This window comes from Cnephaeus nilssonii (genome assembly GCF_951640355.1).
Source record: "Cnephaeus nilssonii genome assembly, chromosome: 3".
In the NCBI taxonomy this organism is placed as follows: domain Eukaryota; kingdom Metazoa; phylum Chordata; class Mammalia; order Chiroptera; family Vespertilionidae; genus Cnephaeus; species Cnephaeus nilssonii.
In genome coordinates this window covers 55,560,068-55,581,517 of record NC_137074.1, presented here as the reverse complement: position 1 = coordinate 55,581,517, position 21,450 = coordinate 55,560,068, and the positions used below count along the sequence as shown (strand labels likewise).

The 21,450-nt window shown below is 37.1% G+C and overlaps 1 protein-coding gene across 1 annotated transcript in view; it reads right to left on the bottom strand.

Moving 5' to 3' along the window:
* CCDC14 (coiled-coil domain containing 14) overlaps positions 1-21,450 on the bottom strand; it is a 55,458-nt gene that overhangs the window by 22,462 nt on the left and 11,546 nt on the right. Inside the window, exons 6-9 of the mRNA XM_079762867.1 lie at positions 14,678-14,914; positions 14,477-14,571; positions 13,173-13,671; positions 11,225-11,366 (exon numbers count right to left, since the gene is read on the bottom strand). Of these exons, the coding sequence (XP_079618993.1) occupies positions 11,225-11,366; positions 13,173-13,671; positions 14,477-14,571; positions 14,678-14,914 (973 nt within the window). The remainder of the gene's footprint in view (positions 1-11,224; positions 11,367-13,172; positions 13,672-14,476; positions 14,572-14,677; positions 14,915-21,450) is intronic.

The window sequence follows — 21,450 nt, the reverse complement described above, 5'->3', positions numbered from 1 at the left end:
GAGAGAGATAGAAACAGCAATGATGAGAGATAATCATTGCTTGTCTGCCTTCTGCACATCCCCTACTGGGGATCAAGCCTGCAACCCAGGCATGGAAAGATCTCCAAGATACATTATGAAGTGAAAAATACCTTCCACATATATCACAAACAAGAGGTCCATACATTTAACAAGCTCCTGCAAATCAGTAAGAAAGGCAGTAAAAAGTGATCAAGGATAAGAATGGGTAATTCACATAGGTCTATTTCTACAGAAATGGTCTATAAGCATGTGAAAACATTATGAAGTGAAAAATACCTTCCACATATATCACAAACAAGAGGTCCATACATTTAACAAGCTCCTGCAAATCAGTAAGAAAGGCAGTAAAAAGTGATCAAGGATAAGAATGGGTAATTCACATAGGTCTATTTCTACAGAAATGGTCTATAAGCATGTGAAAAATGCTCAGACTCACTAATATGAAGAAATGCAGGTTTAAAACAGAAGATATAGCCCTGGCTGGTGTGGCTCTATTGGTTTGAGTGTTGTCCCATGCACCAAAAGATGGCCAGTTCAATTTCTGGTCAGGGCACAAACCCAGATTGCGGGTATGATCCCAGGTCAGGGTGCGTGCAGGAGGCAACCGATCAATGTTTAGTTCTCTCTCCCTTCTTCTCTCTAAAATAAATAAAAACACAGTAAAAAAAATAAACAACCAGGAGATATTTTATGGTCACAAGATTGGCCAAAACAAAAGGAAATAACATTATTTGTTGGTGAGGAAAACGTATAGGGAAATGAATTATCTCAATTGGTGGGAGTCTATTGGTATAATAACCATTTTGGCAACAAAATGTAAACTGTTTCATAACCTTCAACAAAACAATTCTAAGTAAACTATCTAGTCTCAGAAATAGCTGTACATGTACAAAACTTCTACAATCTTGTAAATACATATAAGGATGTTCACAACAGCAATATTTAATACTGAGAAGTTGGAAACAACTGAAAATGGTACATAAATTATTGTATATTCATACTAATACTCACATACACATATTTTTTTAAAAAATACATTCATATGTACTGCCATGGATAGAACTTCAAGATACATTATGAAGTGAAAAATAACAGAACAACAGCATAATATAACTCCACTTTTAAAAAACAATACTGCTTTTCTGAAGTTTCCCCTTGGCAACAGAGAGCAGATCTAGAAAAGGCAGCAAACTGGTCATCCATAACACCAAATGGAACACTTCTTTAGGTATTTTCCAGATAAACAGCAGGTGCCAAGGTCCTCTTACACACCAAATAGGTGATAGAAGCTTTGCTTGACAATCTTTTTATATGTCCTTGGCCAGATTCTTCTTTCGCCAACATAGCCAATTTGAACTTATCACTCATTACAAACCTCACCTTCCTACTTCCTTTCAACAGGATATTTTCTTATTTTCACTAAAAAATAACATGGTTTGGGGACAAAATCTGTTATCCCTCTGTCCCAGGGTGTACAAGATTACCCATATGTAAACTAATCATAACTTTTCTTCTAGTCTCATCAACTCCCTGGATCCCATCTCCTCCTATGCCCTAAGGTCTCTCTCTGCTCTTACTCCATTTATTTTCTCCATCTGCAGCTTCTCCCTCTTTATTGGCTCATGTGCCTGAGCTGAGGAGCATAGTAAATGGCTCTCATAATTAAAAAAATATTCCCTCCAACCTAACTGTACCCTTAGCTCTTCTCCTTCCTTCTGATTCTCAGCTTTCAAAGTCAGCCTTTTAAAACATGATTGTTGTATTTTTGAAAATTATCCTACATAATAAAAAGGTAATATGCAAATTGCATCACTCTGCTACGCCCACGATTGGGCCGGCTGGAGGTGCGGGGGGCGGGACTCAGGGTGGCCAATTGGCTGGCGGTAGGAGCGGGGGGCGGGGACTTGCGAGTCCCCGACCTCCGCTCCTACCACCGGCCTAAACGGGTGGCCGATTGCATGGCTGCCGGCACCAGTTTTCTGCCAGCAGCAGTTTTCCTCTGGCCACCCGCCGATCGGAGCGCCTCCCGATCGGAGTTCCTCTCGGGGTGGCCGATCAAGCTGGCGGGAGGCGCTCCGATCGGCGGGTGGCCAGAGGAAAACTGCTGCTGGCGGAAAACTGGTGCCGGCAGCCAGGTGAAAGTCTATTGCACGAAACTTCGTGCAACGGGCTTCTAGTATATGATAAAAAAGTAAATAACAAAACTCTTTTAGAAAAGTGTAATTATGCATGCTTTTAAAAATATATATTTATGTATACTTTAACAAAGCAAAAGAACTGTAGACATTTAGGCAAATGTTACTTTTTTAGTTCATTCATTCTTTTTTTAATCCCCACCTGAGAATATGCTTATTTATTTTAGAGAGAGGGAAGGGAGAACCATCGATGTGAGAGAGAACATCAATTTGTTGCCTTCTGTATGTGCCCCAATTAGAGATCAAACCTGCAATCTAGGTATGTGCCTTGACCTGGAATTGAACCTGCAACCTTTCAGTGCACAGGAGGACGCTCCAATCCTGAGCCACACTGGCCAGGGCAGTTCATTCATTCTTTTTAAATATAGCTCTATTGAGATAAATAAAACTACACATATTTAAGGCGTATAATTTGATGAGTTTTGACCTATGATATGGTGAAGTCATCACCACAATTAAGGTATTTCTCACCTAAAATGTCCTCATGCCCCATTTCATAACACTTCCTTCCCAGATAATCACTGATTTATAGATCAGTTTGCATTTTCTAGAATTTTATATTATACATATACACAATATACAGTTGTATGGAATCATACAATATGTACTTTTAGCCTGGCTACTTCCACTCAGCATAATGATATTGATTCATCCATTCTGTTGCATGTACCAATAGTTCCTTTCTTTTTATTGCTGTGTGGTATTCTATTGTATGGTATCTACATTTAGATTGTTTTCTATGAACATTCAAAACAAGTACATACTCTTTCAATTCTGAGTAAAAACCTAGGAGGAAATGACTGGATCATATGGTATCTTTAATTTCTAAGAAAACCTGAAAAACTTTTCCAAAGTCATATACCATTTTTCATTCCCACCAGTAAATTATGAAAGTTTCTGTTCCTCCACATCCCCACTAACACTTGGTATGGTTTTATTTGGTATTTTTTATTTTTTTGCAAGGCAAATATCTTTACTCCTGCAGGAGGGTGGGCACGCACACGTACCGCTTGGCTTTTTATTCCAGACAAATGTGACCTGTCCTTCACTCTTGATTGGAGCGTAGGCTCACAGTCTTTCATGATGGGCTAATTTAAAAGAAGGGTTGACCTCTGCCATTTCAAAATGGCGGCCCCCAGGGGAGCTAAAAGTCATGAGGGCCAAAATGGTGGCTGCCAGTTCTTTTAAACTTTAGCTATTCTAGTGGGTATGCAGTGGTGTCTCACTGTGGTTTTAATTTGCATTTTCCTAATGAGTAATGACAAAGAGCTTATCTTCATAGGCTTATTTGATATCGATATATTTTCTTTACTATGTCTATTCAAATAGTTTGCCCATTTTATTGAGCTGTAACAGTTCTTTATATATTCTAGATACAAGGCCTTCATCAGATGGATGCATTGCAAATATTCTGTTTGCCTCTTCATTTTTAGTAATAGTTCCTTTGAAAAGCAGACATCTGAAATTTTTATAAATTCCAACATAAATTTTTGTTCTACTTATATTTTGTTATATTTAAAAAGGCTTTCTCAACCCAAAAGCACTAAGATTTTCTCCTGTTTTCTTCTATCAGTTCTTTAGATTTAGCTTGTATATTAGGATCTGTGATTCATTTCAAGCTAATATTTGCATACAATATGAGGTGAAAGTTGTTTATTATTATTATTTTTAAATAATATGGCTCTCCCAGAGATCCAAGATTGTGGCAAAGTAGATGGAAGCCACGCTCACCTTCTCCCAGGACCAATCTGGAATCACAACTAAAATGCAGAATAATCAACATGAATAACCAACTGAAGACGAGCTGAAGAGACATCTGATAACCAAGGATGTACAGAAGCCACACACAATACAGTATACAGGTGATGTATTACAAAATTTTACACCCGAAACTTATAAAATTTTATTAACTAATGTCAGCCCAATAAATTTAATAAAAATAAAATAATAATAAGGCTCTCCAATTGTCCTAGCACTACTTATTGAAAGAGTATTCTTTCCCCATTGAATTTCCTTGGCAATTTTTCAAAAGCCAGTTAGCAATATGTGAGTTTTTCAATTACCTATTTTGTCTACATTCACACCAACACCATACTGTCTTGATTACTGTAACTTTGTCTTGAAATAAGAGAGTGTCAATTTTGTTCTTTTCCCAAAGTGTTTTGGTTATTTTAGATTCTTTGAATTTCCATATAAGTTTTAGAATAACCTTTCTACAAAAATATCTGCTCAGGTTTTCAATGAAATTACAAAGAATGTATACATTGATTTGGAGAAAACTGGTATCTTAATAAGTTTTATAATCTCTGGATGGGGTTTATGTCTCACATAGGTCTTCTTTAATTTTTCTCAGCAATGTTTTGTAGTTTTCACTGTACAGGTCCTCACACATCTTTTATCCAATTTATTCCAAATTGTTCATATTTTTTATCCTACTATAAATTGTAATAATTTTAAGTTGCATTTCAAATTGTTCATTGCTAATTCATACAACTATAACTGGCTTTTGTATACTGATCTCATACCCTACAACTTTACTAAGCTCATTTTTTAAAATTCTAGTAGCTTTTTTGTAGATTCTGTAGGATTTCCTACAAACACTATGTCATCAGTAAATAAGACAGTTTTACTTCCTTTTTTTTCAATGTGGCTAGCTCCTATTTCTTTTCTTGTCTTATTGCACTGGCTAGATTCTCTAGCACAATGCTGAATACAATATCAATCATTATTTGCTGGATATTATTTAGACATGTTTCTAGTATAGAAAGAAAAAATAGCTAAACAGAATCTATACTAATAAAAGGGTAATATGCTAATTAGACCAGGAGACCTTCCGGGAGACCTTCTGGACATCCTTCCGGACAAAGCCATGGTGGTGGGGCCAAGGCAGAGGCGGTTAGGAGCGATAGGCCAGGAGGGGAGAGCAGTTGGGGGTGATCAGGCCGGTGGGGGGCGCAGTTGGGGGCGAGCAGGCCAGCGGGGGTGGGGGGAGCAATTGGGGGCGAGCAGGCTGGCTGGGGGGGGGGCAGTTGGGAGTGAGCAGGCCGGTGGGGGGGTAGTTGGGGGCAAGAAGGCCAACGGGGGGTGGGGGGCAGTTGGGGGTGAGCAGGCCGGCAGGCAGAGTGGTTAGGAGCAATCAGGCAGGCAGGCAGGCAGGCAAGCGGTTAGGAGCCAGTGATCCCAGATTGTGAGTGGGATGTCCAATTGCTGGTTTGATTGGAGAGGGTGCAGGCCGGGCTGAGGGACCACCCCCCTTGCCTCCAATGCACAAATTTTGTGCACTGAGCCACTAGTTTTTAAATAATAGGATATTATTACAAACACACTTTAAATATGATATGTATTGAATTTAGGAAATATGATTTTAATGGAAGGAAAAGTAATGAATAAAACTAGAACTCACTAAGGAACTTTAGGCTAATATTTCTCTACTTAAAAAGAAAAACAAAAAGCTCACATTCCTAAATAACTTAAAAGAAGTAAAACCTACATTGTCAAGATTACTAACATTATATTCTGTAACCATAATTCTCACAGTTGTCTTAGATGTAATGTTCATTTCTAATCCCTTCTTTTATGTGAATTTGTATCTTGGTCAACTGGACTTAGCCATTGAACTATTTTTTCTAGTCCAACAGTGCTGTATTTCCTAAATATTTGCATACTTAAGAATATGACTATTGCCTTTACACTAAAAGGGCAGCTGATCACATATAAAATTCCTGGGGCATACTTTCTCTCCCTTGGTAAATGATGTTCTATGATCTTCAGGCAATGAACAGTACTGTGAAAACTGAATTGTCTATAAAAGTTAATTTTATTTTGTTCCTAAGGTGAAGTAACTCTATCAGCATGTCTTGGTGTTGATCATTTTGATAAGTTTTTCTGAGATCCTGTATGTTCTATTGATCTGCTGACACATCTTTAGATTAGTAAATTTCCCTTTATGTACAGACAGTGCTCGGGTTACGTTGGACTCAACATACGTCGTTTTGTGGTTATGTCACCATCTCCCATTTACAGTATTTATAAAAAAAAAATGTTCCATCATTTTGATGTACATATGTGCTTTGTTTTTTATTATTTATTTACCACAAGGTCAGGAACTGTTCTTTCTTTAAAAATTTTTTTTTTACTGTTTCACTTCATTACTGCTGTGTATGTGCTCCATGTGAGTGACGTAGGTGCTTATATAGGTGGGTTCCGACTTAGGGCGAAAATCGCGTTACCTCGCGCCGTAGGAACAGATCTCCGACGTAACCCGAGGACCTACTGTATATTTTAATATTGTCTAATTCATTTGTTCTGTTCTCTTTTTCAGGAACACTAATTACGCTAATTTTGTATTCTTTTGCTTCTCTTCCATATGTATCCTCTTTATAATAATTTTTGGATTATTTCTTTTTTATTTTGTTTTATCTTATTTCTTCAAGCCTATTTCCTATGTGTTCAGTCATTTAACAAGTATTTATTAGAGTGGGTGTTAGGCACAATTCTCAGCACTGGAAAAACAGCAACAAAAGAGAAAAATTCAGTCTTCTTAAATTCATAGAAGGTTACTGGGGGAGAAGGGGAATTACTGTTTATTAGGTACAGAGTTTATATTGGAGATGAAAAAGCTTTGGATATAAATAGTGTTATGAAAAGACAGCATTATGAGTATATTTAATACAACTGAAATGTATACTTACAAATGGTTAAAAAGAAATATTATATTATATATTTTATCACAATAAAAATAAATTAATAAATTATTTTTAAAAAGGGTTTGAGAAGAGAAGCAAGCTAAGACTATTAGGAGACACTATTAATTTAGTAGGAACTGAAGTAGAAAGATTATTTGGGGGAGAAAAACAAAACCCAAACAACAACAACAAACAGCCTTTATATTGCTTAGGTTCTTAAGGAATACTAGAGGCCCAATGCACAAAAATTTGTGCAAGAGTAGGACTTCCTTCCCCCGGCTGCCGGCACCGGCTTCTTTTCTCTGGCACCTGGGACCTGGGCCTCTCTCTTCCGGCTGCCGGCAGGCACCAAGGACCTGGGCTGCTTCCCTCCTCCAGCCGCTGGCAGGCACCCAGGACTTGGGCTGGCTTCCCTCGGGTTGCCCACAGGTACCTGGGACCCGGGCTGGCTCCCCTCCGGCCCCAGCTTAGTCAGGAAGGATGTCTGGAATGACGTCGGAAGACATCCAGTCTAATTAGCATATTACCCTTTTATTATTACAGAATATAACATCCCTGATTTCATGTTTGCTAAATTTGCTGTTGTTTCTAATGGGGCATTCATTTTTGTAATATGTTTTTGCTTCTTACTTTTATTTCCTTGATCTCATCAAATTCACTTTTCTTCTCCTTTTACTGTCTGGTCTTCTTTAAGAATTCCTTCTCTCTCTTACTCTCTGGTCTTCTTTAAGAATTCCTTCTCTCTCAATATCTTTTTCTGCCTCTAAAAACGGTTCTATTAATTTTCTGGAGATTGTGGAATACTGTTTCAAGTTTTCTTTGGGCAATTCATCTTGTGATGTTTATTCTTGATCCACCTTGTCCCTTTTTATGCAGTGATCTCTCCTATAAATTTTTTCTTCCCATAGCTTTTGTAACATCATTCTCTCCTAGTTTTCCTGCTACTTTGCTATTAGTTCCATCTCAGATTTCTTTCACAGGTTCCTCTTCCTGTGTTAAAAAGCTGTTATTCCCCAGCAATTCACTCCTGGCTGTGTTCACACTTTAAACCTTCCTGGTGAATTTATAAATAAATCACTTACTTTTAATCACCATGACTCCATTGTCAAATGCAATGCCAGATATATAGTAAAAGCTCAATAAACATGTGTTCAGTGAATAACTCCCAAGTCTACATTTCTATCCTGAATCATATTCCTGTGTTCCATTTGTACCATACACATGTCCAGATGGTCTAAATGACACATTCAGCATGTCTAAATCTTAACTCACTGGCTCTTACCCATTACATCTTTGAACTCAAAAATAAAGTGAAATCAAAAACAAATAATGTAGTCTTTCTCTAGTAGCTTCCACCTGGAAGAATTATGTTACCATCTGTCAAATGATAAAATCAAAAGTGTGAATGCTACTGCATTTCACTTTTTGTTCTGAAATACAATACATAATGGTCTTGTATTTCAATCTAAACTCAGGAAGTGGTCATGAATTCTAACTTGCCCTATAAATATTAAGGCACTCTCTAGCTGATGGTTCCTAAATGAAGTAGTACCCTCCAACCCACATCCAGGAAATTTGGAAATGTGCCAGGGTTTTGAAGGTCACATGAATGGGGCACTACAGACACTTTGTGGGTAAGGACCAGGAGGGCTAAATGTTGAGCTGTGTCAGGAATCCACATAAAAACTGTCCAGCTACCAATGATCCAGTTGCCCAGTTGCCATAGAAACAATGCACCTAGCTATTTTTTAAAGCCACAAGATGGCAATAAACTCCAAGAAAACCCTGAAAGATCACTTTCTGGCTAAAAAGAAACATGTAATTGCTAAATGTGCAAACAGAAAGAAAACTTTTTTATTAGAAAGTGCTGAAAAACATTTTTGAATGAGCCAATGCATTCCAACTTTCATTGTAAAATGGAGATTATGGATGATTCTTTCCAAATTAAGATTTCCAAAGAGGCACAAAAATTCCTACACTTGTGCTGGAAACCTCATTCTGCTAAAAAAGAGCATATATCTGACAAATTCTTCATTTTTTCAGTAACTTCATTTTTAGAAAGTCAAGTAAACAGTTGGCAATATTATACTATATAATCTTAGTCCTCTAAGGACACAGAGCCAAAAACTCTGGTGACAAGTCTGAAGAATTAGTTCAAAATATCAAAATAATACATTTTAAAAGAATTAAAAGCAAATGACCAATAATGTGGTGAGTATCATTTTCTTAAGGGGTTTATAAATAAGCTCCTAAAACAACTCTAAAATGTTCTAAGGAATAGAAATAGCTAATAACTATTGATATTTCCTATGATCAGAAAGTTAAAATAGTATCTGAGAATAAGTTCTGCTCATTTACTTAACCAATTATTTGATAGTGGTATTTTTAAAAACATGCTTGTTTATTTTAAATGGCTTATAGCATATTCTTTTGTTTCACAAAATATACCTAAATATTGAAGTATAAATAGGTTAATCTCTATTTCCTAGCAGAGGCAATATAGAGGTATAGAAATTAAGATGATTATGCTCTAAAAAATCAAACTGCCCAGGTTTGAGTCTTATTTCTGTTACTTCTTTAGGTATGTGATCTTGGGCAATTTACATAACCTCTGTGCCTTGGTTTCATCTGTAAATGAGAATAACATAATACCTACCTTACAGAGTTGCTGTAAGAATGTAAAGAGATGACACACATAAAAGTTGTTAAGCCCTGGCTTGGTTGGAGCATCGTCCCAGTCAGGGCACATATCCAAGTTGTGACTAGATCCCTGGTGGGGGCATGTACGGGAAGCAACCCATCTATGTTTCTCTCTCACATCAATGTTTCTCTTTGTCTCTCTCTCTCCCCCTCTCACTCCCTCTCTTTCTAAAATCAATAAAACCATATCCTCGGGTAAGGATTTAAAAATAAATGTTAGATGTAGTATTGGCTTTTAACATTATTGTTATTTACACTTGGTTTTGATTTTGAAAAACTAATGCTATTATTATAGATCATTTAGACCAGAAATGAAGACAATATTATTAAGAATTTAAACCCCACAACCCTATCATATATCATAGTATCTAGACTAATGATTATAAGAGAAATAATCCTAAGCAAGTAAATCGCACTGGGTGTGGTATCTTTGCTGGCTCCAGATCCAGGAACTTAAGCTACTTTACAACTAAGAATCCTACTCTATTGCTTTCCAGTTTCTGGGCAGGTCCTACCTATTGATACAACATCTATAGCACATGCAACTGCAATGCCCTCTGAGGGCACACTCACACCGCAGTGCTCCAGTTCTCTGCAAACTATACTGATAAACAGACACCGAGGTGGTGACCTTGGTGGTTACCACTGAAACAGTCAAATTTAATATATTATGGATAATATGTTAAGTGATTTCTAGATTTCAAGATCAGATCCCTGGTTTACATCTTTTCTAAATAAATCTTAAAAAGCAATTGGAATGAGTTGTTTTTCTGTCTGAGTGTGATGGGGCTACTGGTGCTCACCCATATCAGGCTCTCCTTTCCTGAATGGGAAATATGGGGAAAATTTATGCCCCAGATGTTTAGATAAGGCAGGGCCATATGCCTCTTTTCAGCCTACAAAATATAAGAAGTGAGATCGTCACTTCTGAGTGGAGCCATGTTCGTATCCATATTCTCCTTTTCCTGGAAAACAATGGCCTTATAATGAAGGGAAACTAAATCCTGAGCCATAAGATGAAAGACAGCCTCTGATGACCCATGTGGTCTTGCTGTGACAGAGAAATAAACTTTTGCTGTGTTATGCCACTAAGATTTTGGATTTTGCTACTGCTGCATAGCCTAGACCCGTGGTTGGCAAACTGCGGCTCGCAGGCCACATGCGGTTCTTTGGCCCCTTAAGTGTGGCTCTTCCACAAAATACCACGGCCTGGGCGAGTCTATTTTGAAGAAGTGACATTAGAAGAAGTTTAAAAAATTTGGCTCTCAAAAGAAATTTCAATCGTTGTACTGTTGATATTTGGCTCTGTTGACTAATGAGTTTGCCGACCACTGGCCTAGACTAGCCTAAAAAATACCCTCATTTTGCTCTCTATACACCATCAACCAAGAGATAACAGAGGTGCAAGAGTTGGGGGTAAATATGTAGCAGTAGGTAGAAGTAATGGAAATGTTAAAGAATGCTAAGGAATGTTTAAAAAGCGGGGGGCAGGGGGAAAGCAGAAACACAGTAAGACAGTAAATCTTCTTTTCTGATGGGGCCTTACGGATTTCATTTGGCACCTTTGTTCTGGCCATAGAACATCTCTGCAATAGAGACAAAAACATTCAGAGCAATTCTCACCTGCGTAACTGAGCATTTTCACTTCTTAGTGGTTGCATGGCCAGTGCTATTTCAACTTGACTATTTTTGTTTCCACTTGTTGTTGGAAGTAGAGATACACATGCCTCCAATTCTGTAATCAGTCTCTGAATTTCTGAATCCTCTACAAAAGACAGAAGAAATGAGTAAAAACATATTGTAAGTTGGTTTTGAATAAGATTATTCATGTGTATTACTAAATAAGAAAAATTTTCAGATATGTACATATGTTATAAATAAATTCAATTATTTCTAAATTTAATACACAGACCCTATTTTCCTCTTTCCTGCTACTTGCCTATTCATAAAAATTCTAAAGAAATTAAATTCAGACACTAAAGATTAATCTTAAATCACAGCATTGTTATATTAGTGATATTCCTCAGTTGAAGTGTCTAATAGGAAGATAGTTTACATTTGTCTCTTAGTTCACACTGCCAAAGGACTACTAGAATCCAATAATTGCTAACGGGTTTCCTATAATTAATACAGTATTCATATTTACAACACAGTCTTTTATTCTATTGCAAATAATTCACTTCAGGAAATTCCATTTGGCAAAATATTGAGAAAGGGTATACTAAGATGAGGTTTTATTATTTAATTTTATAAAGGAGATTTAACACAACTAGCCACACCTCATTTGATAGCAATACCCCTTCTTTTTATTAATTGGGAAAACTGGGTGGTTTTGGAGGTGGTAGACACAGGTAGAAGGTGGAATTTAGATTTTTTGTCCTTTATTTTTCTCCCTTCATTTTTATTCAAATATTTTATTGACTGAAAACATCTAATAATTATATTAACTATCTGATACCTAAAAGAGATAGGAAATATATTGTTACAAAAATAACTCACAGATATTTTAACACCCTGATGCAAAGTTTATGTGCACAGTAAACAACTATGCCCAATTATTAAGCAGTCCTCTACCAATCATTTGTACCATGGTTTTGCTCATAAATATTGGAGGCAGTGACCTGAGCTCTACCACTTTCTAGCAAAATAACTTTAGTCAAATTACTTAATTCCTGCAGCCTAAATTCCTTCATGATTAAAGGGAGATAATAGTACCTCATAGGGTTGCTGAGGATTAAATCAGATACTGTTCTCCAAGCCTAGGTTTCCTCATTTGTAAAATAACAGCACCTCATAGGGTGGCTGTTAGGATTAAATGAGATAATGCACATAAAACACTTAGCACAGTGTCAGGCATATGGTGAATGTTTAATAAGTAATAGTGAATACTGTTACTATTATTATTGTTACTATGATTTGGTTAAGTGACAAGTTGCAGGTCTGAAAATTAATGTATCAAACCTTTGGAAAAATAGTGCTATATTCCTATAGATATTTTTTAAAGCTTTGATATTTTGTCAGTCTGCAAATATTAGGCATTCAATCAGTGCTTCTATAATCAATTACTATGCTTTCTAAGATGACAACTCTGTAACTCACTCTAAGCAAAAGCCATTATTTAGAATACACACACATAATGCAAACCAATGAATACAACCTGGCTCAAATATCTCATAACTCCATCTAAGACATTTTCCTTGATCTAATAAAAAAATCCCAAAAGTTAAATGAAAAGGGCATAAAAAGGTTTGGGTTACTTCTCACAGTGAGATTTGTTAAGCATTAGAACAGTTGGTTATTATTAAAGAAACTAGAGGCCCAGTGCACGAAATTTGTTCACAGGTAGGGTCCCTAGGCCTGGCTGGCGATCAGGGCCGATCGGGGCCTTCCAGCTGCTGGTCGGGGCCTCCTTTCCCGGCTGCCAGCTGCCACCGAGGGCCTTCCTTTGTTCTGCACCACCCCTGGTGGTCAGCACACGTCATAGTGAGGGATTGAACTCCCAGGCTCCCAGCTGAACTCCCAAGGGGACAATTTACATATTAGGATTTTATACATATAGATACTCATCTACCTTGTTCTGCTACTAGGGCCTTCAGCTCTCCCAACAAATACATTATAGTTCTAATTTTTTCAGCACTCTCGTTCCCATTTTTTGCTTTCTGGACACCCTTTATTCTTGAATCTTGCACATGCATATTTGAATCCTTTCCCTCAGTTGTGACCTCTCCTATTTGTTCTTTGGCACAATTTTCTTCATTAATGGGCAAGGAAGTTGGCAGTAATAGAGTGGGGCTTCGGTTTGTCTGACGGTTTGGTTGAGAATGCAACAGATTCATATATGTTTGGAAACACTTTAATAGGTCTGATTCCTTAGGAACTTCTTGTTGTGGCAGAATTTCATTAGCAAGATCCAGCTGCTCAAAAGCTGGAATAGCTGGTTTGTCAGTTTGAGGCAGGCCACATTGAACTCCAAGACTAGAACTGAAGGAATTCCTTAGAATATCAGTACAGTTCACAGAAATTGTGTTATGTTGTGATACAAACTGGTTGTCACCATCAGTCTGAACTTCCTAAAGAAAGAAAAAAACAAGTTTCAAAAATGTGAACACTGACATGATAGTTTTTTAAAAGTAAATTCGCTTACTCTGCAATATGGGAACATTATAAAGTCATGACTAAAATAGACTGTTTATAAATATCACACATGGTTTACTGGTAAAGGCATAAAAAATTAGTCTACTTGGAGACTAAAAAAAATTCTACTTTGGGAAATTTAATTATAAAAAAATAATCTAAGACATATGAAAAGCTTTTTGCACAAACTTACAGAAATGTTATGGTAGTAAAAAACTGTTGATTAAATGTCTGCCATAGGGGAGTAATTACACGGACTATAGTATTTTCACTAAATAGAGTATAATCAACTTATTAAAAATTTACAGGATGTATATAAATAAACGTGTTCACAATAAAATGTTAAGTGAAAAAAGCAGAACATAAAAGTGTATCCATTTAATTATAATTATATTTTTTTTAAAAAGCAAACTTAACAAATAAAAACCAAAAAACAAAATCTACACAGAGAATTAAATGACTAGAAAGTGCTATATCAATGTGTTAACAGCAATTGTATTTGGGTGGTGGGTATGAGTGATTTCTTTTTTCTGTTGATCTTTTCTACTACTTTCCCCTCACCATTGTTGTTAAGAAATAAGTAAAACAACTTGGGTAATAAAAAATAACTTGGGAAAAAAATCATTGGTCTTTATACATCCTAGGGCATTAAGATACATACAATCAATAACTTCAATTTTCTTTCTAAAGATAACAATTTCTATAAGCAAATTACTTGTGTAGTATATAAACTGTACCTACAGAATGAACCATTGGAGGGCAGGGTGGCGGCTGAGGTAACTGGACTGGAGTGGAAGTAGATAAGCCATAACTAGAATGTGGAGTTGTCTGAGATTCTATAAGGAAAGAAATATCATTCACATCTCATACTGCTTATACAATCATCAAACAACTTAATTATAGTTTATATTCATGCTTTTAAAAAACATCATTCATACTAACCAGAACCAGAAACAGTGTGGCAAGGTACAGCAGGAATTCCATTAGGGTTCTTCTTTGAAGCCAAGTTATTCATCAGTGACATTTGAGTCTGCACATGCTCACAGAGGGCTTGGTAGATTATGGGTGAATACATTCTGTAATGATCTTGGAAGGACCAATTTTGTGGTATAGCTGATGAGTTTCTTTCATTTCCAGCAGAAGTTTCATTGGGTATCTGTTTCTTATAATCTGAAGATACTAATGTGGAAGAAGGAAAGATTCTGGAAATAATATTCTTCAGCAACTTTTATCATAAGACATTAGGGGGGAAAAAAACTTTCAGAAGTAGCTCAACTCATTATATTCTTTACAGAAGGGTTTTACCACTATCATCTCTAAAGAAAATCACCTCATATTCTTTTTTTTTATTGATTCTTGTAATCAATTAAATTACACAGTAAAAAATGATCTATACTAACTCTTTAAAATCTCTATTAAATGGTATTTGTCAAATCTCCCATTCAATTACAAGAATCCCCCATTAGGGTGTTATTTCTTTCTAAAATCCAATAAAACTCTTTGACCTTGGTGGAGGGGGAGGGAAGAAAGAATGAAATTTTAAAAGCAAAAACTATGTAACAATTCTGATGCTTTGACTGTAAAAATATCAATCAGAGTTTTGAGAATAAGAACAAAAGTGGACTTAATCTACATATTGGGCAATGAAACAAAATCCTAACCTGACATTTAAAATCTCCAAAGCTTGACCATAAACTAATTTTTCAAACATTTTCCCATCACCCCCAATTTAAATTTTTCGCTCATCAGGCCCATTTAGACTCCCAAAAAGCCTTTCCATCTTCCTATAACATTACTCATGATGAACCATTTCTTCCAATGCAATTTTATCCACTCACCAAGGCTCATCTGAAGGCTTCCTTTTCCATGAAGCCTTTCCCAATCATTCCAGGCCAGTGACTGCTCTTCAAAATCCCAGAGCACATATTGTTTATACAAATCATATATCACTTGCAGATTATACTACATTGCTTATCTTTCACTCTCTTGTCTATCTGACTAAACTAAGCTTCTTAAGGCAGAACTGTACGTATTTTATACTTCATTATTTTCTCCCAAAGTCCCCTATTAGTCTATGTACAAAGTAGTACAAAGAAGTAACCTGGTATTAGTTTGTTGTAGAAAAAAAACAAGTTTTCCACATAGCAGTACTCTACAGATTAGTATGAAACTCTATATCCCTGTTTACTAAGTTCTCCTTCCCAGATGTTTTTTAAAGACTATTAACAGAGAAGGAGAACCAAGATGGCAGCATAGGTAAACACCGGTACTTGCTACTTCCCACAACCACATTAAAATTACAAATAAAATACAGAACAACCATCATTCAGAACCACCTGAAATCTGGCTGACTGGAAGTCCTACAACTAGAGAAGAAGAAAGCACACTGAGACTGGTAGGAGGGGTGGAGGCGCAGAACAGGCTGGTCCAACACCCACATGTGGTGTTTTTTTAATTGGGAGGGATATCTGGGCTGCAGAGGCCTCCCTTGAGAAGCAAGGGGTCCCAGCCCGACACCAGCCCCCTAGCCCAGGGTTCCAGAGCTGAGAAGAGAAGCCCCTGTAACTTCGGGCTGTAAAACCCAGCAGGGATCATCGCTGAGTGACACGGAGTCTGCAGGAGACCCAGGCAGTTCTCTTAAAGGGCAGGTACACAAACTTATACTGTCCTACTCTCTCTGAGTTCCAGCTCTGGGGGGGATCCAGGGACATACAGGGAGGAACTGGATTGTCTGGCACTGGGGCAAGAACTAGAGGGAAGCTTTCTCTCAGACAAAAGTGCTGGCAGATGTCATTGTTCCTATACTGAGACCGCTCCCATAGCAGAGCTGACTGGCAGCCATATCTGAGTTTCCATCAGCCTGGCTCACACTGTTCGCTCTACCCTGGTGATTCCCTCAGACCCCGTACCATCCAATTTGCAGCCCCACTCAAGGGGGGGTTTGCAGCAGCTTTTCCATATGAATGGCCTGTCCTGGCTCAGGCTTCAGATTTTCCTAAAATGTCTCAGACAAGCAGCAGCTGGCATCAGCAAGACCCAATACTAGCAGCAGCCTACCTTGCTTCACAGCTTGGCTTCGCTTGGGCACTTCCAAGCCCAACACAAGTAATAGCAAACTGCAGATTGCTCTGTAGCCCCTGCCAGGTGGTCCCAGACAGTGGCTGACCTTACACCTCCTGGGAGGACCCATAGCCAATGCACCCAGTGGACAACTTCAGACCATACCAGATTATAGCTCTACACATCCATGAGTGATACTTTCAAGGGGCAGACTTAGTGAACACCTAAGTCCCACTGAAGCAAGTCCTGCTCCATAGGGGTGTCTCCTGTACAATAGCTCTTCTACTGTAGTCACAGTTGGTCCTGACAGCCAATTGGCCTGGAGGTCAACTACTCCCAGTGACACCTACAGCAATCAAGGCTCAACTACAACAAGACTGTGCACACAGCCCATACAGGGGTGCACCTAGAGTGCCCTGATCAGGTGATTGGGGAGGCTGAGCCATGGGGCCCTGCAGGACACCTACTACACAAGGCCACTTACCAATTCCAGGAGACATAGCAGCTCTATCTAATACATAGAAACAAACACAGAGAAGCAGCCAAAATACAGAGAAAAAGCAACATGTCACAAATGAAAGAACAGAAGAAAACCCCAGAAAAAAACAAAAACAAAACAACACTAAATGAAATGGAAGCAAACAAACTACTAGATACAGAGTACAAAATAATGGTTCTAAAGATGCTCAAAGATCTTAATGAAAACTTCAAGAGACTCAGTGAGACTTTCAAAGATCTTAATGAGAATTTCAAAGACATGAAAAAGAATTTCAGACAGTCAGAAATTAAGCATACACTAACTGAAATAAAGAATAATTTGCAGGGATTCAACAGTACAGTTGAGAATTCTGAGAATCAAATCAACAATTTGGAATATGAGGAAGCAAGAAACACCCACTCAGAAGAGCAAAAAGATATGGAGGTGACTATATGGGAGTATACACATACAAAAATTTATCGAGATTTATGCTTTATAAAAGTTATCCCTTAATTGTGTAAAGAATGAAACAGTTAAATTTCTGGTATGAATTACACAAATATATAGTATATAGTTTATTGACATTTCTAAAAGCATAAAACTTACATGCAAAAGCAAAAAGGCAGATTAAATATTATAACCAATGAAGATAGAAAAAAATGTTAAAGGAAAAAACTACTAAGTTAAAATTTGACTATGAAAATGGTTGGAGATATTAGATAGTTCCATTTTGACTTAGGATATGCCTCCTTTTGAGATGATCTATTCCTGTGAACATACACTAACATGAATTAGCTGAGTAACTTATGGCAAATTACTTAACCTGACCTCCTATTCCTCATCAGAAAAATGATTTTAAAAAGTATCATCTACTTTATAAGGTTATGGTAATAAGTAAATGAGATAATACTTGTAAAGTATCAATGTCTAGCACATTTTAAGAACTCAATATTACCTATATTACCAAATGGGTGTAAAATCTTAATACAAACAAGTAAATATTCCACAAATTTCCCATCTGATAACAATAATAAACCTCTAAGTATGTCTGCCTACTCTAAGCAATAATAGTTATTCTTTATTATCTGAATAAATGAGCTACAACAAAATTGGTTAATTAACATGTGAGAAATATTTCTTATTGAAAATATAATTTTATTATAAATGAAACATAACAGTATCCTATAATATATTTTAACTTTGAAATCTAAAATGATAGAGGGTGAGATCATAGTCAGTCCATCCAGCACATAGCTCTTTCTTTCGTCTTAATTCATGGGTCTCTCTTTTGCTCTTGGATTTCCTTTGGCCTCATTTAAGATAAGAACTGTCTGGTTTGAGGAATTCTCAGATTTCACACTCACAGGTCCAGGCTCTGACTCACCTTCTTTTCAAGGGGTGGTTTTCACAATTTGTGATAAAGCTGAGCTACAATATTACGCTTCTGCCAGCAGATGTCATCATCCAACATAAATTAATGAGCTTCAAACATTTCTTAAAAATGGAAGCCTTAGAATTAAAATGACTTACTTTGCTCCTTTAATAACTCAGTCCATATGAAACTCTACTGATAATGAAGATTTATATTTGAGAAAAAAATCTTAAAGCAAATTATCCAAAACAAGTTAAAAACAAAAAATGGATATAAGAAAGACTGCATTTATACTACAATACAATTTTAAAATGAACAAAAAAACCACCACCTGTTACTTCACAAGCATATTTTCTTGCACTTGTTCATCACACCAAAGCACTTACATGAAAACTTTACCTAATAGATTAGGATGGCAATATGTCTAATTGGTATCAGTTGATAACTAGAATCATGACAGGGATACATTTATTTATTCAGTCCTCAAAATTTTTTTCAGTCTTTGAATTCCATCTGCTGTACAGCACTGCTCCTTGGGTACACTGTCTGACAGGTGAGATAATTCCTGCCAGCCAAATACAGAACAAACATCTACTGTAGGTAAGAACTGCTGGATGCCTATTATAATCTGAAATATGTAAAGAATACCTAGCCTAGGTGGAGACAATCAATGCTGAAAGTATTCTGTCTGTAGTCGTTTATTTCCCCAAGGTGAGAGCAGCAATATATGTAGGTTACTGAAAGCAGAGTCATGTGCCTACAGTATTCAACAGTTATCAAATGTAAAAATATTGCTTATTAAAAACTAGTGTCCCGGTGCACGAATTCGTGCACATTGAAAGGAAATTAATTATTAGAAATATTTTAATATCACTATTCGCCCTTTCTCTATAATAGAAGTGTCATATAAATTCATGATTGACAATGACAGATTGAAACACACACGTGCGATTGGCACCAGCGAGAGCTTTATATGTATAGCGCATGCAAGAGTCCACTTAGCCTTTTATAGATATAGAATAAACTTGCTTAATTAGACCTGCTATCTGATTTAGCTAAACTCTTTCCATCCCAGTGAAGCACCCCAACTTCTCTTTCAGGTAATTGTCAGCAACACAGCAGGAAATATCAATATGAAGCAGAATATTATTGTAGATCACACAGGGAGAACAAAGGGTAAAATATTTAACTGCAGCAGTGTTTGACTATATTCTGCGCAGTGAGAAAACCTGAAGTCATTTTCAAAGTCCACTATTTCTTACTTCTTTTCAGTTGGGTCAAGTTTCTAAGCTTTCTAAGTCTCCGTTTTCCAGCTAATGAAAAGAAAATAGGATTCCACCGAGTCTCCTATCTACCTACTCCAGGACTTCTGTGAGGATCAAATGAGATGAGGCACGGGAAAAAGCTTCACAGACATTTAGTTACAGTGTAAAATGTTTCCACCTGGCTATCAAGCAAGTCGTGTTCCTGGGCTGAAGAAACTGCAAGGAGGCTAGTTGCTAGGGAGAGAAAGCCAGGCGTTGCTACATGACATCATTACCCAGACTGTTGGACACTTAGCCTTTTATATATATAGATATTTTTTCTTTAACTGTCAGGAATACTCTAAAAGTAAGCTCGATGCACTTCTGGAACTGCCTCTATGCCTCTTTACTCCTAGTATACATCAAGGTAGGCAAGCTCGACTCCATAGACACTAAATGAGCCAACAGGTCCCAGGCAGAAAACACATATGAGGCCATACCACTGAGATAATGCAGGTTAAAATTAAAATTATACATATAAACTAGTTAATATACTCTAATGGATTCCTTAAAATTCTATTTATGATTTACCTCGCTTGTGGAGAGATGAAAAGAGCAATGGTTTTTGTGTATTGTTGAGAGCATGGTTTTTGTGTATTGTTGAGCACTGTGATAACAGAGTATTAACAGCTGCGAACACACACACAAAATATTTATCCTTTCTAGATAGTGCTACAGTTTGGTAAACTAGAAAAGATGGAGTATTGACTTAAAGGAAAGAATGTTTCTGCTTCTAATGAGTCAACCTTAGGAGTAAATAAGTCAGTGAGAACTAATTTCTAATATTGCCCTATTGTCCTATTGGCAGTAGGTCCTACCTTCTGATGACGAAAGGACAGGATAAAGTACAATAAAAATATTGTAACCTGATCACAGGCCAGAACTGCCCATTTGACTCTAATCCAAATATGAATTTAATGCTTGGGACCCAGATTACGAGATATCTCTCATCTGCTCGTCCAAATCCATCCTCTGCTTGTCTCCACCCTGCTCTCCTTAAGCTGCTGATCTATATGGATTACACTGTTAAGAGACAGTCCTTCATGAGTCTCTTCTGCTCCTACATGTCTTGCTGTGTACCAAGAAAGTAGGCCTTGACCTAAGCTCTTTACCTGGCCATTTCTAAGGTTGAAACCTTGAGCAACCTTGAGGGATAAGGTAGTGTTTTCCCCTGAGACAAGTACAGGCTTGCTTACTTCTTACCACCCAAAGCAATAGAATCACCAACTCAGTGTTCCTTAGTTGAAACTTAAACCCTCAGCATGTGCAACATCCATCTGGGTCCATCACATTTCCTTCCTAGGAAGTGATGGCAAAGGGGAACCAAACAAATATGCTGATATACATGCTGTTTGCTGTGGTATAAATAATAAACTCCTTTGTCTCTGATCCAGGAGTCTTGTGTCTCCTGCCAGTATCTGTGACATAGTAAGGCTAACTTATTAGCTTGTAAGAATAAAAATCAAGTTGGGTTTGATCCAACAGAATTCTTGACATTATC